Here is a 26,563-nt window from a genome sequence, read left to right as displayed (position 1 = left end):
CCAACTTGCAAAGAAAAAACTCCCTTCAGCAAAATAAGTATTTCAGTTTGTTCTGGAAATACATTCCACCTGCTCGACCGTGGATTCACACTGTACTGCGAGCCTTTTGATAGATGGGCGCCTGATCCCCCACGGAGGGCGACAGGTAGCGCCCTCTTGCGTACTGTATATGTGGATCGTTTACGGTAACTATCCACCTTTGTGAAGCGTTGTCAACACCCCAGCCTGACGTTCCCATTTCTGCCAGGGGTGTAATTGGTGTATTTCAATTTTTAATACGATTACTTAAGCATGCGCATTCTTCCACCTTATACTAGATTCTTATTTACGTGTTAAATTACAGAATATATCTATGAATATAATAAATGCTTTTGTAAAATGCACGATATATAATTTACGAGTTTACATCCACCGCTCGAAGTAAGTGGGTCGCGCTATGATTGACAAGTGCATGCTTGCAATTAATTTGAAGGCGCTAGCTAGTACTGGAATGCACGGAAAATGAGACCAGGAAGATAGCCCCTTCACCATGTCCGCTGGACAGTAATCAGTTACTGTGTGATGAACACCGTAATTGAATAGAAGAAACTACTGAAACAGGGAAATCGGTGAGTGATATTTTAAACAACTTTTCGATGCGCGGAACGTTACCCATGCATGGTGATTACGATAGGGACCAGCCCCACGGAGACACCGGTGCTCGCCGTTCCGCTAGCCCTCCCCCCGTAAAGTGCATGGAAAAAAACAATTTTGTTGTTCGGTTGTTGTGGCCAGGATATTGCTACTCTTGGAAAGAGTTCCATATGTGGACGCCACTTGACACCCCGTGCATAAACCCTGTGAGACTTGTCTGAAAACTTCTAAGTGTTTTCTAAGTAAACGACTCTGTATTTTCCTTCGTAAATTGATCTTCTCTGGATATATTTTGCTTTCTGATAGTAAAAGGCATCCGTAAATGATACTCTTTCTCTGCTGTTGGATAAAGCGGATGTATGGTAGCCCATTAATGTGGCCTATGGTACGCTGCGCTCCAATGTGGCCTACGGTAGGCTGCGCTCCCCAATATTAGGCCACATTAATGGGGCTACCATACATATACATGTACACAACACTTGATGCCCCTGTGCACATCTCTGGCAGACTTGTTTGAAAAACCCAACTGTTTACTTTGTAAAGAATTCAGAATTTTTTTGGCAAAATTTCACTGAAGGACATGTTAAATTTTATTTTTATCCTTTTTGATGGCTTTTCTAACATTGTGAGGGAAAATAAGTGTTGCCTGTATATAGAATTCTTTCGGATAAAGTTCTGCAATATCCCTGGCACACTATATAGCCAGTGGGGCTAGTCGTTCTGCTGGTCAGAGGGGTGGAATGATGAGTTGAGAGTTCCAGGGGCAGACGATTGCTGGTGGTACTCGTTTAGTCCAAGTAACTTGGACTCTACAAATTGCCTTTTCTAACATTTGGACATAGTCGGGCGATAGTAGAGTCCAAGTACCTTCCATAGGCTTTCCCTTCCATTATTTCATTTTGCTCCAAATACCTTGTATCCTATATCAGAATTCATCCCCCAAACAATCCTGAAACAGGATGGGGGAACAGGTCAATTCGTGCCAGTGCCAACTCGTACATGTACACTGACCAACTCATATGCAGACTGGTCAACTCACAGCAGAAATGTATGTGATATGATGTGTTTTCAATCCTGTGGCATGGGGGATTGTGTCTTCTGAAAAAGTACACCTAGAATTTCTGCAGCTTAGTTCTATTTCTACATGTAGCTGCTGCGTATGGATGTACAATGTACACTGTACATGTATCCACACCTTTGTGAAATAAGGACCCCCAGAACACAAACCCCAATGGCTCTTTACAGAGCAACACATTTTCAAAAGAGACGCTGCATTGCTGAAAGGCTCTTTTCAGAGCCACATGCCCCTAGTGTATTTTTAGCTAGGAAATCAATCAATCTGAAAAAAATGGATATTTGAAAAACCACAAAATAATCTAAAGAAAATAATTAAGAAAAAGATTTGCCTAGGCACATAAAACATTCTTCGAAATCCTAGTTCCTTTTTTTTTGCGGTCCAGGTCACTTGGAAAGAAAAGCTACCTGAATCTCTCACGACAAATATCTTTTGCTAGAAAATGAGCAGAAAGCTGACGGTATTCCTAATTTGATGCCAAATGTATGAACTCAACTACGCATGCAACTACATGACGTAGGAGTTGGCGTACTAGTCAGTTGGCATATAAGTTGGTCTATGGACAGGTTGGTGCGTATGAGTTGGCATATGTACAAGTTGACCAGCATTCCCTGAAACTGTCCAATGGACCCACTTTAGGATTCAGTGGGAATAAAAGATTCCAATACTGGGTGGTAATATTTACTCACATGCAGGATGAAAAGAGAAATTTACCATTGAAATTGGAAATGCTTGTCAGACGAGGTCAAAGTCGCCATCTTCATATATAGCAATTCCAACTGTATGTTAATGTCCTGGAGACGACATTATGACATGCTGGCCCCCAGCAGACCATTTGCAAAAAGCATGTGGTGTTTGCACATGCATCCCAACGACTGTTTCCTGAGCGGTGCGACGTCTAGTGTACAACTCAATGTGGTCACAGCTACCGAACATTGCACCACTTAGGAAACAGTGGCCCCCCACTTTTTTTTGACATGCCCCCCTTCACTTTTGCAGGTCCTACAGTGGGAGGGGGCTTAATGGATCAGCCTATTAATGGTTTATGCCTGATGGTCTCATAACTGTTCCCCCCCCATTTTGAAAATCATTCTGCTGATGGTGCATGACATGGAATGGAAAGTCGGTGACATCAGGGTGTTTTTCCCCAAATTTGAAAGATGATGGCTCTGTGACAGTAGTCATGGCATACATGTAGGGTCCAATGTATGGTTTCTTAATGTTGAAGTTAAGACAGTTACATGTTAAGTCTTTTGCTTCCCGAAGTCAACTATGTGGTACTGGGTGAGAATACCAGGGTGGATAATTAAATCTGGGGAGAAAAAACCCAGACCCAAAAATTGAGGCCTGAGTGAATTGTACGGCAACAGCTGTGTAATCATCTCCGGCCATTGATGTGAATTTCTGCATGTCTTGATCATTAGGGCTGGGGTTACTCAAGTTAGAGTACACTCCAATAAAACTCACCAAATAGTAGACATTCAGAAAGGACTTGGGTAACCAAAAATTGGAACAGTCTGTTTATTATACAAACTCACTATCCGTTGTACAGCTGTGATCTTTCCAGAAAAAATGTGTGCCGTGATTTGTCTGGTTTTCATGTTGAGCTCATTGTACCTATATGCACAAGAAGCTCTGTCATGGAAACACTGTGAAAGTGGGTATACAAGAACACACAGTGCATATATAGAAGGACTTTATTAGTAATTAATAGAAACAGTTATTGTAAAACTAACTTGACAACTTATTCTCCCATCCTTTGCGATAGTTGAAATTAGATGGGAGATTTTTCATTTATTTAATACATTGACTAATCAAAGTATTAGAGAATAACTAAAGCTCATCACATCTGTTAGCCAACAGAACAGAGGTGCTTTTTTGCATTCTTTTGTTAATTTGAACAACCAATCTACTGCACAAAGCTGATAATTATTTCATCATGACCATTTGGGTCCAAGGTTTCAACCCAATCAGGCATGCACTACAAGAAATAACTTGTTTTAAATAAAATATAATTTGACTCATTTGATGTCATCATCAGGTAAATTTTTGTCTGGAACACTTCCTTTCCTTGATATCTGCAAAGTTTGAAATCGATGGGATGTGTACTCCAGGAGATATAGGGCTTTAAACAGTGCAACCAGAAGAGAAGTAATGGCTTTTTACACAAAATTGCATGGTGCGGTGAGAGAATTTGACATGTACATTGCAGTAGTGACTGCTTAATGCCTTTCTCATGCAGTTTACTGGAAGTTGAGGTCACAGTGACCAGGAAATGGAGCAACCTCTCCAAATTCTTTCACACCCGTGCCATGGACGGGGGGACGGTTTGGTTCCTCATCAGCAACAAGATGGTGCTTGTGCTGGTCCCATCATGGGGGCGGGTCTTCTTGGCCAGTGGCATGCATTCAAGGGGAGGCCCATTGATAACGAGTTGGACATGGAATTCCATCGGCAGTTGGATCATGTGGCTGTGTGGATAGACAAATGGAATCACCAGCAGGTTGGTTATTCAGACGCTTAAGCAACATAAAGTACATGTATGTAGGACCCTTTGTTGATATCATTGTAAGTGTGTTTGTATGTAGAAAGTTTGGATTAGACTAGGAACAAATATAAGTTATTGTACACATGTTGGAATTAACTTCATGTTACGTGTCGTCAAGCCCAAGGTGGGTAGTTGATGAGAAATTGAGTTACATGTAAAAATACTGAATCCCAGTTTTTTCAATTAAAATTTTGAATAATCTGAGAGACCCTTTCTCGACCTAATGTAAGGTTTATTTCTTCACAATTCATCATTGAAATTACACCACGTCAGTGCTTGCAAAAGCTCATCCAAACCACACTTTCTTAGACAGACATCCGAATGATGAAAAGATATGTGAATATTTTCTCATTTTTGTAAGGTTCTTATTGCCTCACCTTGCCATCTCTGTGACCCATTTTGTACCCCACCTGTTACATCATGTGGAAATGGCTTTATGTCCTGAAAATAAGTTTTCTCTTTTTTTTACCCACTGCCAAAAGCACGAACTTCATTCGTTGGCTTTTCTGCATATATGCTTCTTTACAATAGGAAGATTCTTTGCCATAAGTAGCAATGTTTTAATGCAATTTCAGAATGTCACACTTCTTCATAGTGTTTGGTAAATTTAATAAAAAGAAACAAAAGGGAGAAATAAACAGAATTAAAATCAGTGTTCCTGACTATTGGCACCAATGGAATGTTGCTCTTGAGTTTACTAAAAAATAAGTAACTTATTGTGGTGTTGTAAGTGGTTTTCAAGCACTTCACTTGAAATGCACTCGTGACCGTCTCTTGTCACCACTCCTTTGCAGAAATGTCTCATTCTGGAGGGCCTTTTAACGAGGAGTAATTACAGCCAGTTTGGGTTTCTGTGGACAAGTCTACAGCCAGCGCTCCACAGGGACTTCATGTACACCTCACAACAGCTGTTTCCAGAGCACAAATTCACACCAATCAGCACCTATGTCAGTAGACAGACTCGAGCGAGGAGAGCTGTCCGCAACTACTATCACGTCGGAAGGTGGCCTTTTTTGTGTAGCTATTTTAATGAAATTGCACTAAACTTTGCCCTAGCAATATTTTGCAGGCAAGATCCATTTTTCACTAGTAACTTAACTCCTTGACGACGGGAATTTCTTCCCGAACGCCGACTCCAAGAATTCCAGCCTCGCTTGGCCACGAAGGCCACCTGCCAAACCGCAAATTCTCGGTTTGTAGCCCTGGTGCTGTGCATGCTTTGAATTACACGGTGAAAAGGCTGATTGTTCGTTGGCATGCGGCTCTACTCACCCTTCCACATTCCCGTTGCCTCTTTTCAAAGTAGGGACTATTGTGAAGCTGGTAATTATGATGCAAAATCGGTCTTTTCATTTCTGGGCTACGCACAAAGACCAATTACCAAATATACAAGAGCCAGGGTCCGCCTTCTTTCACCGTGTTCGCTCGAGTGTGGGCTGAGAATAATAGCTGAAAAGCGGGCTGAGGATCTCAATTTTTACGGTGGCTATAGCTGCCTCCCAGTGCGAAGGGGTTAAATCAGCTTTAACAATGTCTATAACAATGTCGATAACAACTGTAAAGCTTCGAATGCAGGAGTGCATTCCTGGGAAAAATTAGTGTGAAATTAGGGAGGGGAACTTCTGGGTGATTCTTGAGCGATAAACCGACAAAGCCAGTCACACTTCAAAGTGCTGTGTCTGCCAAATCTCTTCTCTGTATTTCCTTTTCCAGCTCCCAAACTTCACCTTTCTTCTTCAGTGGCTGAAAGTAAACTGACCATAATCTTTTTAAGAACAGAAAGTAAACCTTTCCCTGCTATTCAAATTCTTTGCATGGTATCATTCGCGATTTACTATAACACATACATGCACACATGCACATATTGACACATGTACGCAGCTGCTTTTAACATTCCATGCATATTAGAGTTAACTGTTTACATTCCTGCACCATTATATCTTGATTTTACATGTTACATGTATAATTCTGTCCCAGGTTCGTATCCAGAATTTTTCAAGCGTGAGTGGTTTTAGAAGGTTTATAAGTCTAGGAGTGTGTCTCAGAATTATGTAAATAATTAGCATAGTGATAGTGGAGGTTGGGTTTGAAGGGGATAGCCAGCGGGGCTCAGTTTGCTGGTGTGGCTAAGTATAGAAACTGTTTTTAACTAAATTTGTGTGCTGCATAATAAGCAGCAGACTACCAGTCACTTAAAGTATACATTGGTAATTAGGAGTCCAAAAGTGTTACATTTGTCTGTCCCTGTTACATATGACCTTTGTTATTTGACTTGGAAATATCACTGGAATTGATTGGAAACTGTTACTATATGTTTGGCAGGTTATTTGCATTAATTCATCACTCTTGGAAATTAGACAAATGTGTTCTGAACTTAAACATCATATGTCAGATGTGACAGGAACACACAAAAAAATGGACCCCTAATTTCTGGAATTACCCACGTACGTGTAGATAGCCTGACGTAGTTTGCAGAGGTTGTCTGCGCATGGTCAATTTATGTTTCTGGCAGTTCCTGAAATTGGTCCCAAGCAAGACGTGTGGATTCATGTGTATAACAGGGAGGGACAATGATGAACCTGCAAAGTCAAATATCAACGGTCAAATATCAGCAAAATAATAAGCATAAATCAATGCCAAAGATGGAAATAATATGACTACAAGCAGTACTTTCTGTCGCTCATCATGTTACATGTTATCAACCACCATTGTACATATACATGTACTTTGAACCTTTAACATGTGGCTATTGGTACTTTGTATGAACACTGAGATGAAGGGATTATAACATATTTTGCATTTCTCTTCTGTTTGGTGCTCCCCCTCCATTTTTTTTTTGAGGGGGAATCCTTTGGCCTATCCCCGTTTCCACTTAAAAAGTGTAGAAGGAATGTATCCCCTCTCCCATGCAATCTGTATCCTTTGTCATGGTCTGTTATAATCCCTGGCTTTACACAGAATTCCCTGGGTATTACTTGCATTAAAACAGTCAAGTAACAGGTTCTTGCTTCTTTCTAAAATGGGGAAAAATGACAGAAAGCCAGTGGTATCCATTGCTTGACACAGCATTGTGGTTGTCTTTATAGCGCTCATCTGCAGAGGAGGTCAGATGTCATGCGATGCAATACAGACATTGGTCTTACAAACCCTGAGGAACTACAAGCAACAAGGCAGGGCAAACAGAGGTCAGTCGGGATACTCCACTTTATGATCAAACCAGCATTGGACAAACTACGTGTGTACTGATTGAGCTGTAACTGATGAAATGCCAAAAATTGTATTTTGTTGGCCTTCCACAATGCGAAGTGTGGTCATTAGCCTTTATTTTGTGTGTGGAGAACAGTTCATATACATGTATTGACAAAAAAATTATTTACATTGTACATGCATTGAATATTCTCTGATTTCCAATATACATGTACATGTACAGGTAGAGTTGTATCAATTATTTAAAAAGGGGTGGAGGATAACTGAGAATATTACATAGGCTGAAAACGTCCACTTTAAAATCAAGGTATATTCATCACTTACAAAGTAATATGCTAACATGGTGTTGGGTTTAAAGTACATCAAATGCAAGGCCATTAGGCAGTAATTTGAAATTATTTACAAAACAATGTAATTTTTTTGGGGGGGGTGGGAGTCCAGCAATGATTCTGAGGAGACCTAGGTGCACACGTACAATGTATGGAGTTGGTCTGCACTTAAAAAAATTTTGAACTGGGGTCATGCAGAAGGAAAAAAAGTACCAGCATGTGAACTGAACTTGCTAATATGCACAGTTAAGTCTTGCCCATGAACAATTGTATGTGTTCATTTCCTGGTCTATTTCTCTTCCCCTCTGATTTGTGACAGCGGAAAAATCACCCTGTCTCGAGATCACCAGTTTTCCCGAAGCACAACCAACATCAAGCTGCCGAGCATCCATTCTGGTCACTACTATAGTCGCGGGGATGCCAATCTACTCTCCAAATCTGCGCCAGCTTCTCTCAAGTGAGTAATTGATATTGAACTGTGTCGGTCTTTGGATGAGAGGCTGAGTTGCTTGAGGGGACGACCTTATAGGCGGTTAACATTGCCAATTTTGTCACAGATATATTCCATAGCATTTCACGTAATCAACACAGTGGATTGTTTTCAGTGTGTGAGTTGATCTGTCTAAGTTGGGCTCATCCATTGGAAATACTTGGAAGACATTTTTTGAGAAGCCCAAATCATTTTTGAAAAGATTTTGTTTTCAAAAGGTTGGATGAATTGAAATAATTCTTGAAAAAGGGAATGTACCAAGACAATACAGTTCTTTTGGCATCTAGATGCAGTATGGTCTCCCCTCTGTGAACAATACCAGAGTGTATCTCTAAATTTACATGTTTCAGCTATGTAATGAGTTCATCATGCCTCATTCAGTTCACTTTTGTTTTTTTTTTAACTCTGTTTCGCTATTCAAGTAGTTTGTGCTACCAATATGTTGGTCTTTCTAAGGGTGGATACCTTTGTTTTGCTAGACTGTGGTACCTTTGATATTTATACTTCTTGCTTTGGAATAGTGATTAGCAAAAAAGTGCTAAAATGTGGTGAGAAAGTGCATATATAAATATTATAATATTGATGAGCAATCTATCTGTTTGTATTTTGCAGGAGAATTACAGACAATGCCCCAGCTGTCCGTCGACATATGCAAGATCGACCCCGGCCAAATGCACCAAGTGAAATCCCCAAGGACTACAGTCCAGTCACTGCCCACAACCTGCCACGTCTGACCAAGTCCCTCACCCAAGTACAAATCAGCCACACCAGACCAACTATGGTGAGTATGGCCCTTTGTAGTGCTGTCCATTTTCAAAATAATTTGAATGTAGATATTCTGAATTGCTTTGACCAAATCCCCCAATGTCCAAGACTCACCTGGTACATTTTACACTAGTTAGCTGCAGTTGCCTGCTGTGCTGGTCAACGGTTGTCTGAGCAGCACTTCTTAAAATTAGCATAATACAGCAATTAATAATTGCATATTGCTGATCATTATATGTAAGCATTCTGTGGATCAATGTCAGTGAAATTTCTACTCTCTTGTTATTAATTATTTAGACATGCAAAGTGCAACTGGAATTGCACATATCTTGAGGATATGCTATTAGTGGTACCTTAAAAGTACCTTCTGTTTTCCAGCAAGCAAATAAGGCATTGTCACTATGTACGTGTATTTTGTCTGTATGTAATCGGATATTCAAACTGGCAAAAAGCTAGTTGAAAATTGGCTTGGTGATTGAATACATGTATTTGGTATATTCAAGGTGGCACTATCATTCGAAGCAGCAGTCTGTTCTTAAGGCTTGTGAAAAGGTTTTTTTCTGCCAGCTTTGTGGTTGAACACAGTTTTTTAATGTGAGAACTCACCCATGAATTTCATGTTTTGGTTTATTATTTCTATTTGTTTCTCACCGTAGTCTGGTACCTCCCCAAGAAATCTTCCTCCTATTCCTGTTGTACCTGATGAAGTCTGGCAGTTATACCATTGGTACGAGGAATGCTGGAATGGTAAGTTATAATTAAAAGGAAATAGGTACAGGGTGTTTGACAAAATGACCTCCAGTGGCATATCCAGGTTTCATATTGGTGGTGGACAAAATGAGGATTTGTTTACCGAAACACATATGTGCCAGTTTTTATCATATTCAAAAGAATCCTTGAACCCCTCCCAGAATGCTGGTGAAGTTCTGTCTCTAAAGTTCTGCTACGTTGTTTTTTTAAATTGGAACCATATCCCCAGGGAACAAGTGGCACCAACCTCCAGCCTCTGGCGACAGAAATAGGAGGGGGGAGCAGAGGTGCCATTAGCCCCCCACTTTTTTGACTTCGGGGTAATGCCCTGTCCCTGTCCTCCACTTTTGGCAAGTTCTTTAATGGCTGAGGCCCTTACAGTCTAACAAATGGCCCCCCACTTTGAAAATTGTTCCGCCGCTGTTGTCCCAGTTTCTGGATTCACCATGTACCTTGAAAGGCTTCCAGTTTTGCCCGGTCTGAATCTCCTCCCTGTGGGTGGCCCTAGTCAGCTTAGTCTCACAGATGTTATTAGAAACAGAATCTGTCAACAAGAAACACTTTATTGTTTGTGCTGTCATCTTTGTGGTTTTTATGTAAATTTACAGACAGAACTTTTGCCTAAAGAAATGGCTACCAGGCTTGTTGGATTGGAGTCCATGAATATCATGCAAAAAGTGTAACAGTGTGTAAATGTTCAATATAAACAAACCCCAATCAAAAAATCCAAAAATTTGTGTTTGAGCATTTTTAAACAGTGACAAAATAAAACAAATGATTCAAACCTAATAACTTTTTAAGATTTCAAAATTCTATTTAACTGTTGGAAATTAAATTTGCTATTGAGTGGACTGTCTAGATAATTTTATGAATCAAGTTTTGGATTTCTGTCTAAATCGCAATTTTCACTGGAACTTACATGTATTTCACACCTTGTAGATGTCCAAAGAAATGAGTTCCTTCATAAACTGTTGAAGAGACTGGATTCCAGGCAGCTGTACTTCCTATGTAGCTCATTAGCGGTAAGCATGTTTGCTGCTTTTCTGTGGTTTTCATTTTTGTAAAGAAAGGGTTGTTTGTTGACTCTTTGATTTTGAGTCATGTCGTTGAATGTTGTAATATTTTTGATATCAACTTTTATTTAAACTTAAAACTTTCAATTTTTTCATTTTGTTTTATTAATTTGTGTTAATTACAATTCATTGTTATTGTTTTTATGGAAAGTGCATTTGAATATATATGTATTATAGAATTTGCGCTGTACAAGTCAATAAATTATGATTAATTATTAAAAGTGGAATGTTGTGCAGTATAGTAGGATTGAGAGAACAGTCCAACAGTTTGCAACTCCTGAACATTGCCAAGGGTTTGTTTTCATTTTGAAAACAAAGGTGTATAAGCAATTTCAACTTTATGAAAGTTTTTAAAATGTAACTGTTAATCATGGAACCCTAGCACACTGTTCCAGTACTGATTCAAAATGCTATACTTTTAAAATTTTCAAAAACAAGTCACAACATTTTAAGTGTTTCAGTGCTGGGTTTTTATTTCACTCCTTAAAAAAAGGTAAACTTTCTTTTCATGTGACAGTAGTAGCAGACAAAATGTGATTTCTTAGTTTCATGAAGGATCGTTTTTGTTTGTAAAATTAGCAACCATCGAAGACCTTGACCTAGCTCTGTATGCAAGATTTCAACAAGGCTCGGTTATTATGTCAAACATCACTCTCTATCATACCTTTTTTTCAGCTAAAGCAGTCACGGGACTTCATTGCCCTTCTGCCAGAATCACTGGCCCTACGTATCTTGCAATACCTCTCCCCCAAATGTCTCTTAGTGGCAGCTTTGGTCAGTCGCACGTGGTGTCGGTTGGCCAGCCATGACAGTATATGGAAAGCCAAGTGTGACCAGGTTGATATCGGTAAGCTCAAGTGTGCCTCTATTGATCCTTTGGTCACATCCCATTGCCAAACTATCAAATGCTTGCAAACTTCCATAGTTAATATTGTCTTGCACTGGCAGTTGAAGTATATCTAGATTTGTGCCTTTTAACATTTTGAGTGTAATCAAACAAATATTGCCAGATTTAAAATAGAAAGGACAAAAATCGCAATTATCAATTGTTGACTACTTTGATGTTGCTTGTGGTGTTTTACCACATGAGGGATTTGCCACACCATGATTTTTACCATGGTAAAGAGTCAAAGAAACAGATGACATTTGTAAGTTGTTGTGCATAAATTGAATTTAATCAGATCAGAGTAGTATTAAGCACCACATGCAGTGTCTTTGTGAAACAAAGCGCGTAAGTTGGCATTGGATCCCTACAATATTGTGTCACAGTCATTTTAATAGTCTGGACTCACGACTATTCAAGACCATTGAACTAATATCAAAATAATGAAGGGTTTGCATTCATACAATAATTAAAAGAATTGGAATGAGTGTGGTAATCCACAAGGCAAAGCATTTAACCTTTCACTTCATGAAAAACATTCTTTGATTGAAAGAATATTAACATTCTTTATTTGTTTTATAGAAATACTGTATAATAAACAATTGTTGGTAAATTTCTGTGTAACAGTTGCCATTTTACTTATCTGTCTGAAGTAAAAATGCAACATAAATGCTTTGTTCATGCTTAGACGAGCAATACTACATGTACCTGTCTTACATAGTGCTGAAATCATTTCAGAAGCACTAAATCATTACTTACAGTACATGTATGTGTTAAGAATTTTTCTCATATGACAGGAGACAAAATGTTCCGAGTGTTTTGCCTTTATCAGTAAGCAAAATTTTCTGTGTTTTTGTAAAGAGCCATTCTTGAACCTACTGCATGCACATGCAGTGCAATGGTCTCTCTTTGTGTGAAGAGCCATGACTGTGCTTACCATGTGTGTACATAGTACAGCGGTATAATGCTTGGGTATGACCAGTAGTCCCACTGTTGATTATACCAAACAATTCATGACATGTGATTAGTGACCCACCAGTCAGATGACAGAATTGATTTAGGCGTTGCATATATGTGGTGTCATTTGACAAGAATTTTACCAGTTTTGATAGGCGTTCTGATTTGTATATATTTCCTTGGCTTTTTCGTTCAGAAATACCTCTGCCAAGTGGAAATTTCCGATGGAAGACAGTTTACAGGGACAATGTCTTTCTGAGACAGAATTGGGAGTCTGGTAACTGCAAGCAAATTGATGTTAGAGGTCATACAGCCAAGTAAGTCAGTAAACCAAGCCTTTGTGTATGTGTTAACAACTTTTGAATAATTTCTTCGTGAGAACCTAATACCATTTGTAGAAATAAAACTTCTTACATGCTATGTTATTGAGTTATGCACAAAAATTTGGTATTCTGTGGTTGAAGTTCTCTATACTCTGACTTGTGTTTTTACCCCCAAACAGTTGGAGGGTGTATTAGGGTTTTCATTCAGTTGTAGACAGTGAATAATAGAAGACACTGACAGAGGCCTACAAGTCCAAAATTACATATGCACATATCCTATAGGACCTTTTCAAAATCTGCGTGAGTATAGACATCAGGATAGTTGGATGTCTGCAATTGGGAGTGTTACACTAGGGTATGGGCTTTTCGGACTCAGTCCTTTGGGACTGAAACGCAAGGAAAAACATGGTTCATTCTTTCTTGTACAGGATATTCTTGTACTTTGTGGATCTTTTTGTTGAAAGTAATCCTCAAGCATACATGTTCTAACTTGCCCTCCATCATGAGCAGTCAGGTACCCTATATTGGTAACACTGTAGAGCAATGGAGGCAAGGAAAGTGTCCACAATAACATTAGCCACATGTGCTGCACAGGTATGACCACTAGTTTTGACTGCATAGTGGAGAACACTGGCTTTCAGTGTATTTGGGAACATTAATCATCTTTATTAGGGTGCTGTGCGTCACATTTGATGGCAAGTCAAGACTGGCTAGTGGTAGTAAGGATTCCAGCATCAAGATTTGGGACATCCATACTGGAAACCTGATTCAAACATTGAAAGGACACACGGTGAGTCACATGGGTACCAGGTTTGTGTATTGCTTTAGAAAGATACAAACAAGGTTCATGTTAAAATCTTTGGTTTATATCCTCCATCTTGATAGTTTGCAACAGGCCAAGGTGATTCATAAAGTCATTTCATATATTAAAATAAAAAGTATTACAGTTCATATGCGTGAATGTGTGTTTCGCCTGTATGTCATGCATATGAACGAGTTCATAATAATTACTAAATTATAGAAAGGGATGTAGATTACACATTCTGACTGAATTACTCAGACATTTGATATCAAAATAATGAGAATTATATGTGATACTATACCCATTAACTCTGAAACGTAATTTTGACTTTGTTGTTCATGAATTCAGTTTATCCCTTTATTGCGATTTTGTAGACATAACACAGCTTTTATTTGTATTTAGGAAGTGACAGAGAATTGCCTTTGTTATCCATGTCACAGAAAGGAGTCTGGTGCCTGAGCTTCTTCACACGTTACTTGCTGGTCAGTTCCTCCTTTGATGGCACAGTGAAAGTCTGGAACCTACGCAGTGGCATCTGCACACGTACCATGTTTGGCCATGATGGCCCCATATGGGCAATGGCACAGAAGGGCCATTTTCTGGTGACTGCGTCACAGGACAGGACAGTAAGTGTGCCATTTTACCATTGACAAAGATATTTATAGTCACTCACAGTTGTGAGTGCTACAAATTCAGGTGCCAGCAAAAAATTCTAGGATGTGCAAAATACCGGAGGGATTCTACAATGCCACATCAACTTTCACAGACACACAAGAAATGTTTTGAGGTCTTTCACTTAGAATGTTTACTTTGGAAAGCTTCAAACTAGCTTATAGATTACTCAAGCTTAGCATCTTCATGATACGTCATGCTCGAGTGCTAACCAGCACATTGAAATTGTTTCTTCCTCCTGAGGCAGAGTAGGGTCAATAACACACTGGTGCCGAGGGCCTTTGGAAGGCTTAATCTGGCCCTGTAGGAGATGTACGGTCAATAACACACTGGTGCCGAGGGCCTTTGGAAGGCTTAATCTGGCCCTGTAGGAGATGTAGGGTCAATAACACACTGGTGCCGAGGGCCTTTGGAAGGCTTAATCTGGCCCTGTAGGAGATGTAGGGTCAATAACACACTGGTGCCGAGGGCCTTTGGAAGGCTTAATCTGGCCCTGTAGGAGATGTAGGGTCAATAACACACTGGTGCCGAGGGCCTTTGGAAGGCTTAATCTGGCCCTGTAGGAGATGTAGGGTCAATAACACACTGGTGCCGAGGGCCTTTGGAAGGCTTAATCTGGCCCTGTAGGAGATGAAAAACTAGGTTACAGTGGAACGCCATTTTAACAAACACAACAGGGTCCATGCTAAATGTTTGGTACAGTGGTCATTTGGTATAGTGAAATTAACTGCCAAACGTTTCGTTGCCATGTTGAATAGCGCCCTCTCTTGTCTAACTGAAGTGCACCCTCTCGTGATACTATGATTCGCTGTTTTCGTGATGTTTTGCCGTTGCATTCACATTTGAGTTTTCTAGAAATGTATTTAATAATTATTTTTGTTTTTTATTAAATCTTGAGTTACAAAATTGGTATTTAGTTTATCCTAAAAGTCGTGAAGCTACTGCTCAGGATCGATCTCTGATGCATGCTGAGGCGAATCTTTGTTGATTTGCAACTGCATAATGTTCGGTAGGTTTTGTGCACAAAATATTTGGAGCCAAAATATTTGTATAGCCGAATGTTCGGTATAGCGGTGTTTGGTATAGCGACGCTCCACTGTATAAGGCCTCAGAAAGTTGTCTTAATTCAGATAGTGTCTCAGTTTGTCTCCAGCTTAGACTGTGGCTTTTAGCTTCATGAATCTTATAGTTCCCTGAAATATGACATGTCCCTGGGACAAGTTTTCAGACCAACTCTGTAGATTCTGAAAGTAGATTTGCAAAGTGTGATTGTCTCTGTAACATTTTGAATGCTTCTTATTCTTTAGTTGAAGTTGTGGGATATGAGAACCTGCCTGTTGGAGCACACGCTGGTCGGCCACACCCAGGCTGTCTTCTGTGTGGACATGGATGACGACTGCACAATGGTTATCTCAGGGTCTGCTGATAGGGTATGTGCTTGTAACATAATTGACTAGAGTGGGAATGGAACCTGCAATGAATTCAGGGCTACATGTCATTTGTGTGTTCTAGTAATGAATTGCTTCTCTCACTGCTTCCAAAAACTTGTTTTTTATGTTCTCATATTTCCATAATAAAGCACATTTGTGTTTTTCATGGGCATCTTCAGTTGTAAAACCAGATGGATGAACAAGGCTGAGTTGGTGAGGGTAGCTTAGCCAAATGATGTGAACATTAGTGGGATGCTTTTTTGTGTCCAGTTGGTATGTGACAAAGTTTGCCAGATCAAGTTGAGGCTTTTCAAAGAATTTTTTCGCTGAGAAATTTAGGCCAAGATTTGAGAAGTGTGCCAGTTAATCTTGCATTGCATCAAAGGAGTGCTGAAACTGAATAAAAACATTTGTAAAGTTGAAGTCTTTGTCATTTGTCTTGTTAGAGCATTCGCGTTTGGAGTGTGGAAACAGGACGCTACACCAAAGTCATCTGGGCCAGCCAGACCACATCCATCATGGCTCTCAGCTATCACCAGGGTTACTTCACTTGTGCTGTTGGGGAGACAGTCTCCCTTTGGAGGCTGGAAACAGCCTGCTGTATCAAAACATTTGAGGAACATGAAAAACGGTGAGTAGCCAAGCTGCCTGAAATTTCAGCCCACGGAGCAAATGTACAAGTGTCCAAAGCCTGGTTTCTGTTGATTTGACTAAATGAAGGAATGACTTAAGGCTGGTTACGGGCGAACATAAAAGCAAAACATCTAGTGCAAACATGTTGATTTCTCCTTGGGCGCAATAGTGTCCCACAAAGGTTGTATTTCATGGGGGGTGGGGGAATGATTGCCGTGGGTAGAGTTGCCCAAGAATATGAGAAAAGTATAGTATATTTGAAAAAAGACTAGATTTTACACTCATGGATTTACTGTTAAGAGCTAACTAGTGCCTGCTATGAGGCATGTGCGTATTTAGAAATGAGGAAAAAGTTACGAGTTTTTTGTCTTTTTTGATTATCATTGGCAGAGTGGAGACCATTGGTCTTCGAGTGGACAGTGCAGACAACCCTGACTGTCCAAGGGGGTTAATGGTCACTGCTGGACAGGATGGAATGGTCAAATATTGGAACCTCAAGAGGTATGCTGGAGTTAAATTAGATTCTCAGCTGGGTTGTTTGTTGAACAGAAATGGATACCAAACTGGTTTCAACAGGTTAACCTGCTTACAGGAGTTATTCATTGTAGTGTTGTGTGATGGAGCACCCTGATATAAATTCTGTGGACACATACATGCACTAATGACATTTATGTTGTGATATGCATCAGGTACACTCAACAGGTTTTTATTAAGGGAATAAATGTGTGCTTGGCCAGTTTTAAATGTGCGTTTAAGACCAGCTCAGGAGCATAAACGCGACTAATGCCCGAGCCAAAAGCAAGGGCATTATCAGCATTCAGTCTCCTCAGCCAGTCTTAAATGTTCGTTTAAGCATATATTTATTCCCATTCATAAATACCATTTTAGTCAAAGAGTCAAAAGAAATCAATATATGATACAATTCCAAGGATTTTGTTCAAGAATTGTACTTTTATTTTCTGGAACACCCGTTGATGGTAGGTTCCTTATGCAAGCAGTCCAGAAGAAACTCCTTAAATGGACTTGGCACACATGTGGCAAGTTCCTTGTGCTTTGCGCACACAGACTCTTGACTAATGGGGGGCATGTGGCATTAGGGGGCATTAGGGTTTATGGTTTCTGATCATAGGGTCAGGGGTTCAAATCCAACTGGTGGCAGCATGTTGCGACCTTGGGCAAGTCACTTTACCCCCGTGTGCCTCTCTACACCCAGGAGTAAATGGGTACCTGTGAGGGTAGATTTGGTTATGTTAGCCATATGCGCCTGATAGGGCTGCATCAGCTAGTATGCTCCTCAAGGAACTGAGATGGTTTCAGGAATGTTTAGTTGTTGTGAGCCCAATGTGCAGGGATAATGATAATGCATGGCCTTGAGCATCAGTTGTGATGGATATGTGTGCTATATAAGAATTAGCTATCAATGGATTAATCTCTTTTATATCCACGTGCCAGCACGTCTTTTAGTTTTATGCAGTGGGCATTATCAAATCCCAGTGGGCATTATCAAATATTGATACACGGTCACTTGACCAATAGGAATAGAAAAACTGTCCCAGGTGTTTATGAATAGTGGGTATTATGAAAAGTATTTGCTTGTTTCTTCTTATTCCGAGTTGCCTAGATGACTGTGTGTTACTTTAGCTTCATAGTTCACTTGTATACTCATTTTGTTTGCTCTTCTTCAGCAAAGAATCAGATTTCAAAACATGCTGTCTCAAAGCTATATTTAGCAATGACATCATCAATTTGATGAAAGATTGAAGTACGCATAGATACTTTTTCTCACTTGGTTTTAACAATGCAATCTTTGTTTGGTTTGTGCACAACACAGCGACAAGAGCAAACACACTTTGGAAAGCACTTGCCAAATCAATAGCATCTTCTTCGATGAAACCAAGATCATCGGCGCCTGCTCTGACTACAAGCTCAGGATCTGGAACTTCAACACTTCCCTATGAGTAATGGAGGAATCCTGTGCTGCAGATGTTGAAACCTCAAGCCCATAAACCTTTGTAATGATAAAGTGATCGAGATGACGTAGTTATTTCAATGTGTAAGAGCCTGAAGCTCACAACAGGTTTGAGGATCCGTTTTGCTTAAATGCTGGGGTCAGAGTGCAGGTATGAAATTACTCACCCACAGGATTACAATCCTTACCTCTTGGAATTTCAGGCTATTCATGGTGAAGACAGCAAAAAGTGGAAAGGTTTGCAGTAGCACCAAGCGAAGGAAAATATCTCTTATGAGTATGCGTGGTTCTGAAAAGAGCAAGGAGTATACACCAGGAGCGTCTCCTGACGACAGAATGAGCACACAGTCCGAAACGTTGAATGTACTCCCGCTTCTTTCCAGAACCACACATACTCACAATAGATATATTCTTTCGCATGGTGCTACCGCAAACCTTTCCACTTAATCCTTACCACTATTCACATTTCCATCATTTCCTACAGCCGTCGAGTAGAAGCATCTTTTTTTTCAGTAGAATGCAGACAATTTTTATAACAAATTTTCAAAGGTTTAATTTCTTACCAAGCAAACAGAGGTCACTGTAAAAGACCCAAACAAAAATTGTGAAAAATTGCACTATGATTTACAGTATGTCCTTATCTACCTACCTGTTTTGATGCAGTGCCTTGATGCTGAGCCTTGGCTTGAAGGCTTGATTTGAGGCCTTAAGGTTTGAGGGCAAAAGCCTGGCATTGAGGCATCATGTTAAACTTAGGACATTTTTGCTACATGCAATCTATTATGATGTGATATGTTTTAGTTGAGTAAAGTTTTATACTGATTGGCTTTGGCCGTGACCTTGAGGGTCAAAGCCTTCAAGTTGACCTTGAGGGTCAAAGCCTTCAAGTTGATCTTTAGAGTCAAAGCCTTCAAGTTGATCTTGAGGGTCAAAGCCTTCAAGTTGACCTTGAGGGTCAAAGCCTTCAAGTTGACCTTTAGGGTCAAAGCCTTAGCCCTTAGGATCAATTCCTTTGGTTTCACTCTGCACACTATGTGATTTTGAAGGTTGTTGTGGGTGATTGCTTTTCTGCCATAGAGAACAGACCTTCAACATAATAATGTCAAGCTCACATGAGTGCACTTTCCTATGGTAGTGAGGTGGGATATTATCTGTCTAGCCCCCATGGGAAAGCACATGTGTAAACGAAGTATAATGTTAGTATGGTATAGATCTGTTGGCACTAAAATCACTCTTGGTAATTGTAAGGTTTTGCACTTTTTTCACTGATCTGATTATATATAAAGTTCATTGATCAGTAATGTCATCCATTGTGATACGGCGGTAAATGCAAAATATTGCCAAAAGTATTGTATACTGCTTGTAAAAAATAAGGCTCTTTCTTTAGTAAGAAACTGACATTAATGAAGCTGTTGTTACTTTTGTGGAAAATATTCATTCTAGCTGTATATATCAGTGACTTATATCAGTTAATGTAAAAATATGTAAAATGACAGAGGTGTAAATGTTGAAATCTATTGTTAGTAAGCTCGACCTTAAAAGGTTAAATTGCTGAAGCAGGAAATTCCACAAACTTCAGTGGCATTGTTTTATACACATCAAACAATTTGTTTTTGTGAAGTATAATTAAAGCAATATTCATGCCAGTTTACAGTCTGACAAGGGTCAATCAATCCTTTTAAAATGTACAGTCTGCTCTAGCCCAGGCAGAGCATCAAATAAGGCTTGAGTTTCCCAAGTCACTGAGCTACAATGATACTAGAAATCAGGCCAAAATTCACCAACCCCGGTTTGCTCCTTGTCGATAGAGCGGCACCTGCCCGGGCTCATCCACGCAGGAGGTGGTATTTGTGCGTAGGCAACAGTTTCTGCATACACGTATACAGTATGCATGTATAATATACCATTTATACCACAGCCTTTGGACAGATATAGCCTATGCGAGGCACTGCTCGAGTAGAGGTAAGATGAGCGCGAGATTCGATTCACCGGTGATGCACCTTACATTCCTCTTATAAGGGCTGTGTGTTGCGCATATGTGGATTAAAATTGTCGCCACGATTGCCTTGACTAATTTACCCATAACCAGTAGGCCGACTGTGAACGATGGCCTCTGAAATGTGAAAAAAAAATCATTTTTTTTCCTGTCCATTTTTGTAATGAGAATTGCGTGTAGCAACTCCAAGCTCCATCAAAGACACCAAGATCGACACATTTCCATTGTTTATAATTCCATTTATTTTTGCTATGTGTCAGTCAATTAATTACTATTATCGAACAATTCAAATGACAAAGAATTCCTCCAAACCGTTTGCTGTTTTAAGAACAACCAAATATGGTGACATTTATGCAGAAGAAATGTGAATCTTTCATGTGAGTATTCTGACATGTCTGGCAACATTAGGTACCCACAAGTAATACAAGTGACTCATCCTAGGGTTTGTGGCTTTTTATATGGTAGGGTGTTCGATTTTTAAGAGGGTGTCGGTAACGAATCTTTTCACCCAACGATACTTAGCATCGATTCCCCCATATTGTGAGTGTTGGAGAGCTGGCGGAAAAAGTGAAGTATTTGGAGGTGTGAGGGAATGTAAGATATCACTGTAGCAAAAGACCTAACTAGAACAACGAACTTAGCATGGAAACTGGTGTAGTTTAACCCATCGGGTGACTTGTTTATCTAAATTGTTTTGCAACTAATCTTGGCCTGCTATATTCTGTTTTTAAAATATGTATTCACGTTAGATGGCCGACAGAAACTGTCACGGGTGTGTGTGTAAATCTCAGGGGATGGGGGTATATATCTCCTCCGTGGGGGGAATAGGCTATTGACCCCCCCCACACACACACACACTGTGACAAAACAAGGCGTATTGTGAAAATTTAAGTCCAAAGACTTCCTAACAACCAATGTATTCAGTACACGCAGAAAAGAAAGGGCAACTTAAACGCCATAAACAGATCTTTCTGATGTGGAGTAGTCGAAACTTCAGCTGAATTTGAACGTTGTTTATGGATATCTGAGATGATTTTCTGTAGGTCTACTTAACTTCTGCAACACAGGGATTGCTTCGAAGATTTTTACTTAGCGGGGACAGCCGCGTCGCATTTGCCAATCAGATCTTCGATAATATCTGCCAGCTTGTGGCACGCTCTGTACGGGTCAAATACCGGCATCTTGCACACGGAAGATCGCTTCAATTGGCAGGAGATGTCGTTCCATTTGCCCACTGCCATGAAGTTGATCACGACGCAATCTTTGTTCTGTGGATGAAGGAAGGAAAAACATTTGGTTAAAGTTGTTATAGATTCATCCATGGATGCAGGAGGTCACATTGTGAAACAACTTAATCTCGACCCGACTCATCTAAAGCTGCATTTGCAGCGGGGTATCTGGGTTTAATTTGCTTTCATTAACAACGTAAAATGACTGCAAATTTGTCGCTAAAAGATAATCCCCACCAAGATAGGTGGTAGCACCGTTTCAAAAAAGCTGGCGCTTTCAATTCCTAAAAAATTTTAATGTCGCCTCATGTCTGTCCACCTCTGTAGACGCCACTTGTGGCATTTGATGAAAGTGTTGAGACCAACCAAGATAAAATATAAACCGGTCAGCAAGGCGATGGCATAGTGCAAAGAATAAGTCTGTTTGGTGCCCTTCTGTTTGATACTTCTGTGGTTAAACACCCTTCCATTCACTTTTCGAAGTCCCACGCCCCCAAAAAGAAAATCGCTGATAGTCTAATATACAAATAATAAATGTTCATGAGCATTTTCGTTTTATCAAAATGAACTTCTGCAAGGTCTCCGCACAGTACTTCTATTTGCACTTTTTTGTGATGTGAGCTATGCATTGGTCTGAATATTTCATGTTACGTAATATTCAATGGACGAGCAGCATCACGGGATTTATCCAGCTCTATAAAATCGATATACAGGCGTTCAATAAAATCTATAGAAAAATAAGACACGCATGTATGGTTGTTTACCCCTCCGTTGCTCGGCTCTCCAGATTTCCAGTTGGTGTATTCCACCTTGGACTGGTCAGTCCATTCAAAGTTGCCCTCATGCTGCTTATCCGTAAATCCCAACCATGCCCTATGGAGAAAAATCAATGTCGGTATATAGTGTCCAATATAAAAATCGAGCTTTTGGATTTTCAGTATCAGTGACTGCACGAAAAATGTTTTCCAACAGAATGTCCAACAAAACGGTTATGTAATTGAGTTCTACGCGGGAGTATAGTTCAGTTATAGTTTCAAGGAAGAATTCTCGGTTGTACATGTAACTATAAGCAAATGACGACACATACCTTTTGAGTCCCTGGCCGGGCCAGGACTGATCAATTATGTCCGTGATGAAATTGTTCTCAGCCCGGCAGCTCACGGAGGCCAGGTGGGCCGACTGACCGTGACCGTTGTGGTAGCTTTGGCAGTGAGCTTCGCCATCCTCAAAGGACCGCCGCCGGCCGAAGAACCTGTAGCAATGCCCCGCGTGCTCGTGCCACAGCGCAGGGCAACGGCATCTCTCATCTTATTTCCGAGCGGGCAGATTGGGAGAGAAAGTAAGATCACACGCGTTAAGTGTACGTAAACATGAATACGCTACTGCAAAGACATGACATTTAAATAATAAGAAACGATTTCCCTTCCTCCACAAAGCGTGCAAAAGCTCCTCAATTTTAGTTTTCCGTCAGAGAGAGGCTATGAGGTTACATAATAAAGCCCTCAAACTTGGCCTCCCAAATATTTGATTCTGGATGTAAAAGACGCGACGATGTAAGGCAGTTGGAATATTCGGTTTGTATCAGGGCTGGAAGAGGTAACAGGAACAAGACTCCATAACTGGGAAAATTCCCACTTCTCACCTGATCTTTGAATGGATGGGTTTTACGTCAAGGCTATTCCCCACTAATCAGTTTCTTGGGCTTTATTCGTTGATTAATAATACAATATGTACTTCGTATTTCATTATTTTCGTTGTCATCATTCTACGTTTACCTTGTACACACGCAGAACAGACGAAGTTGAGTTTTCTGTGACAGCCCATGTCATTCAGCAGCCCGTTCTTAAACAGTTGCAAACAATGCTCCCCACCACAGCAGTTATTGGGCTCCCCTTGAGGGAACGGTGCATGGGTCAGGACCTTGCCGAAGTTGTCCGTGAACATCCCTTCATGACCTTCATCAGTATAGCCCAGCCACAGGGAAGGCACTTGTTCCGGGTGCTGGCTGGCCAACTGCAAGATTGCGTCCAGTTCCTCCTGGCTGTTGGGGCTAGCCAGGGTACCACCGGTGCTCTGTAAGATAATGAACATTTTGGGACAGGACCAGGCTTTCACAGGCTCAGAAGCGTAAATTGAGGAGGTGGATTGTGGGATATGGAATTGTATTTTCTTTCTGAATGGGATGTTCCACATTAACCTAATGACATTTTCTTACTTGAAAAACAGAAAAAAAATCAAGTGTGACCAGCAAATTGACTTCAAATCCTTTTGTTTTTCACAATATAATGCGTTACTTCACAAAAAAAAAGACAACCTGAAAAACTACTCATGAGATTCGACATCGCTTCATTTATTTCATCTTTGAAAGGCGAAGAGGTTGGTCAGGCCTGGTACTTAAATCGGTACCGGTAAGAGACCCCTTATTTTGGGAGGGGCTTCCATGTAACAAAAAGTATAGCGACAGTGACATATCAGAAAAGATATCATGAACGAACAGTGTCTTGCAAACAATTTCTTGTAGGCCTATGGTTTTTCTGGACAGCGGCAATGGCGGCCCCCTCCTGTGAAACTCAGTGCCAAATTGCCGCATCGCGGAATCCGCCCAAACGTATTCTTCAGGAGATGGGTTTTTGTCTCGCATTTTAAAAGTAACATTTTGTCGTCAGTCTAACACCAATTTCGTGAAATTCGGACAGACGGCTTTAGCGTAACGTCCTTGTTTTCTGAGGCAACACGTCCGTCAATGTACTTTTTCCATGCGTGCTCAATGCACGCGGCTTGACACGCGCAGGGTTATGATGATTCTTGTGAACGTCTTAAAATGCAGGTAAAGTTTCCAAAAGATTGGGCAAGGGGACGCCAAGTTATTTGCGAGCGGAATCCACAACCGCCTCCCCAGGCTATGTCCACAGAGCGCGGTTATTATGTTAATTGAGTTTTTCTGTCCGTGAAAGTGAAACGCATGAACGCATCGTGTACGCAACGCACCCAAAGACATACATTATGGAAAGGCACCTTGAAAGTGAGTCGTGTAAGTATAGGGTGGGTACCATCAGAACCACTCTGATTTTCTGGATAAATTGCTCCTTATGGAGATTTCTTTTGTTTGAGTTTAGCCCAACTGTATATGGTCGTTATTTAATACTGTATAAAGTACCCAAAACGCATTACCTCACAGTGGGTCTGAGCCTCTGCGTAGTCCTTGGCGTCCGCTACTATCTTGTAGCATTTTCCAACAGAAAAGTGGTAGCCGTTTGGGCATCTGTAGGAGTTTGGGTCGGGTGCGATAGCAAGCGCTGCGCTGATGATCTGCGCTGCTGTCAGTAGCGCTAATGAGTACATGTTTACAGGTACGTCTCCCATCTGACAAGTCATGCGTCGCAAGTGACCCATTCCTTTCCAGTCTTCTTTTTTATATCAATGTGGTGATTGATATGTGACCTGTCTTGACTGGCGACAGGTGAATATGACATATGAGTTTCTTTGGCATTCAGAACTGATCCCCATTAAAAGTGCTAAGCTGAAGAAAGCGCTTGGTGTTAACAAAGGGCAACCAATCACAACACATGCAAAGAAATGAGGCGTTTTGGTTGGTAGCCAGTTCGTGCTGGGCATATTTTTGACTCAGTACATTTTGGGAGTTCCCCCCATCAAATGGATCGCGGGTGTCCGTTGAGATTGTGCAAGTATTTGTTCTTCCTAGCTGAATACAATCGATCTTTCATTATGTACTGGATGGATTTTGTTCAGGGTTTGTCGTCAGAATTTGGCCAATCAATACACATGGACCTTGACTAGATTTAGAAAAGCAGTTCGGTGCCTTACACGTACGGTACCCATGTTGCAATTCCTTGTGCGGCTGTCACATGAGGGAAAAAAATGTGCCAGGCTGGTCAGTCTATGGGATTGCACACGAGTCCGACACGTCGATCATATTGTGGATGATCTTTATCTCTGTAATCCATTCTTTTTACTTGGAAGGTTCTCAAAATACATCATTATTGGTATGGGAACAGTGTACACAGAAATGCGAGCAATACTGAACTGACGCAAAATCAAGAAGCTCAAGAATCATGAAATTTAATTTCAGAAAAGATAAACGATCGATTCGGTTTTTATCATCTTGGTCGTAGATATAACAAATAATTATTACTCGACAAGCTTTCGCAAACTAGTTGATCAATACTCAAGTAAACTATGATCCATCAATCAAAAAAGATCCGTTTGCATAGCGTCAGCTGGGACACACTGTTGTTTACCATAATTTATATTTGTTTCAAAGATATGTAATCCAAAACTGCTGCAAACTGCTTGCTGACTACAATGATCTAAATTACAAATCTCAAAATATGAAGGGCCTGACGTTTCGATCCTAGCAGAATCTTTCTCAAAGGCTTTGAGAAAGATTCTGCTAGGATCGAAACATCAGGCCCTCCATTATTTGTTTCACGTATTATAACGAGAAATCTCGAGACCAGATGAGGAGTGACACCAGCCTTGTCTACAGCCCAACAAACGAAAAGTATATACACGTCCACTTTCGCCCAAAGAAGATCATCTGTATAGATAGCAGAAATGAAGAAACCGGTCAAGTTCGTTTCACTACCATTCGATCAGCTTTGTGATAGCAGAGAGGCAAACATCTGAAAAGGCACAACACTTGTGAAAGGAACACTTTTTTCCGTTAAATAACAGAATTTGTTTTGCTTAAAATCAGATGACATCTTTAATTTGGTCAACCAAGACTGGTAGCTAGTTCACAAACATGCAATATTCAGGTAACAGGACATCCAAGTTAT

General features: G+C 40.4%; 2 protein-coding genes across 2 annotated transcripts; one reads left to right on the top strand and one right to left on the bottom strand.

Moving 5' to 3' along the window:
• The first annotated feature begins 445 nt into the window (after nucleotides 1–445).
• LOC110983469 (uncharacterized) lies at nucleotides 446–20,190 on the top strand. The gene is made up of 16 exons (XM_022242751.2): nucleotides 446–608; nucleotides 3,951–4,211; nucleotides 5,051–5,259; nucleotides 7,343–7,441; nucleotides 8,112–8,249; nucleotides 8,895–9,063; nucleotides 9,704–9,794; nucleotides 10,737–10,819; nucleotides 11,546–11,717; nucleotides 12,907–13,027; nucleotides 13,706–13,823; nucleotides 14,276–14,461; nucleotides 15,815–15,937; nucleotides 16,384–16,568; nucleotides 16,961–17,071; nucleotides 18,402–20,190. The coding sequence occupies exons 2-16, from the start codon at nucleotides 3,984–3,986 to the stop codon at nucleotides 18,526–18,528; spliced, it is 2,160 nt and encodes a 719-aa protein (XP_022098443.2). The 5' UTR covers nucleotides 446–608; nucleotides 3,951–3,983; the 3' UTR covers nucleotides 18,529–20,190.
• Nucleotides 20,191–20,753: 563 nt separating this feature from the next.
• LOC110983462 (macrophage mannose receptor 1-like) lies at nucleotides 20,754–25,160 on the bottom strand. Its single transcript, XM_022242735.2, has 5 exons — nucleotides 24,936–25,160; nucleotides 23,540–23,837; nucleotides 22,852–23,071; nucleotides 22,529–22,637; nucleotides 20,754–21,803 (listed from the first exon to the last, which is right to left on the bottom strand). Exons 1-5 carry the CDS (start codon nucleotides 25,155–25,157, stop codon nucleotides 21,621–21,623), a joined length of 1,032 nt encoding a protein of 343 aa, XP_022098427.2. The 5' UTR covers nucleotides 25,158–25,160; the 3' UTR covers nucleotides 20,754–21,620.
• Nucleotides 25,161–26,563: the final 1,403 nt, after the last annotated feature.

This window comes from Acanthaster planci, linkage group LG03, assembly GCF_054643075.1.
Source record: "Acanthaster planci isolate LZ-2023a linkage group LG03, COTS_SCS, whole genome shotgun sequence".
Classification (NCBI taxonomy): Eukaryota; Metazoa; Echinodermata; class Asteroidea; order Valvatida; family Acanthasteridae; genus Acanthaster; species Acanthaster planci.
Note: the sequence above shows the minus strand (reverse complement) of the source record. Positions and strands in the feature narration are given on the sequence as shown.